The sequence below is a fragment of the Haliaeetus leucocephalus genome, unplaced genomic scaffold (assembly GCF_000737465.1).
Source record: "Haliaeetus leucocephalus isolate CR32 unplaced genomic scaffold, Haliaeetus_leucocephalus-4.0 Scaffold555, whole genome shotgun sequence".
In the NCBI taxonomy this organism is placed as follows: Eukaryota; Metazoa; Chordata; class Aves; order Accipitriformes; family Accipitridae; genus Haliaeetus; species Haliaeetus leucocephalus.
This window is the reverse complement of record NW_010972991.1, coordinates 18,981,093-18,981,444: the sequence shown is the minus strand read 5'-3', so window position 1 is coordinate 18,981,444 and position 352 is coordinate 18,981,093. Positions and strand designations below refer to the sequence as shown.

Sequence of the window (352 nt, the reverse complement as noted above, 5' to 3'; positions counted from 1 at the left end):
GCCGCTGGCGGAGGCCGGGCCGCCGCCACGTGAGCCCGACGCGGCCCGCTCCCACTCACCGTCTTCTTCGCGGCCACCATGTCGCTGCCTCGCGTCGGGTCGGCCGGTAACTGGAACACAGGGGTGAACGGGGGGGAGGGGTTAGCACCCGGCAGCGGCCCCCCGCGCCCGCCCGCGCCGCCCCGGCCCAGCCCCACTCACCGGAGACGCGCCGCCAAGATGGCCGGGCAGCCAGAAAGGACCGAGCTGCCGCAAAGCATCGCGGATCCCCGCGCGGCAGCTCTCGCGAGAGCCGCGCGCAGCCTCCCCGCCCCTCCCGCCGGCTGCCAACGCGCCTGCGCCCAACCACGGG

The 352-nt window shown here is 77.3% G+C and overlaps 1 protein-coding gene across 1 annotated transcript in view; it reads right to left on the bottom strand.

The window, feature by feature from the left end:
• RPL30 (ribosomal protein L30) overlaps positions 1-329 on the bottom strand; it is a 4,016-nt gene extending 3,687 nt beyond the window's left edge. Inside the window, exons 1-2 of the mRNA XM_010577068.1 lie at positions 202-329; positions 60-110 (exon numbers count right to left, since the gene is read on the bottom strand). Coding sequence (XP_010575370.1) covers positions 60-80 — 21 coding nt within the window. The 5' untranslated portion in view covers positions 81-110; positions 202-329. The remainder of the gene's footprint in view (positions 1-59; positions 111-201) is intronic.
• Between the last annotated feature and the right edge of the window lie 23 nt (positions 330-352).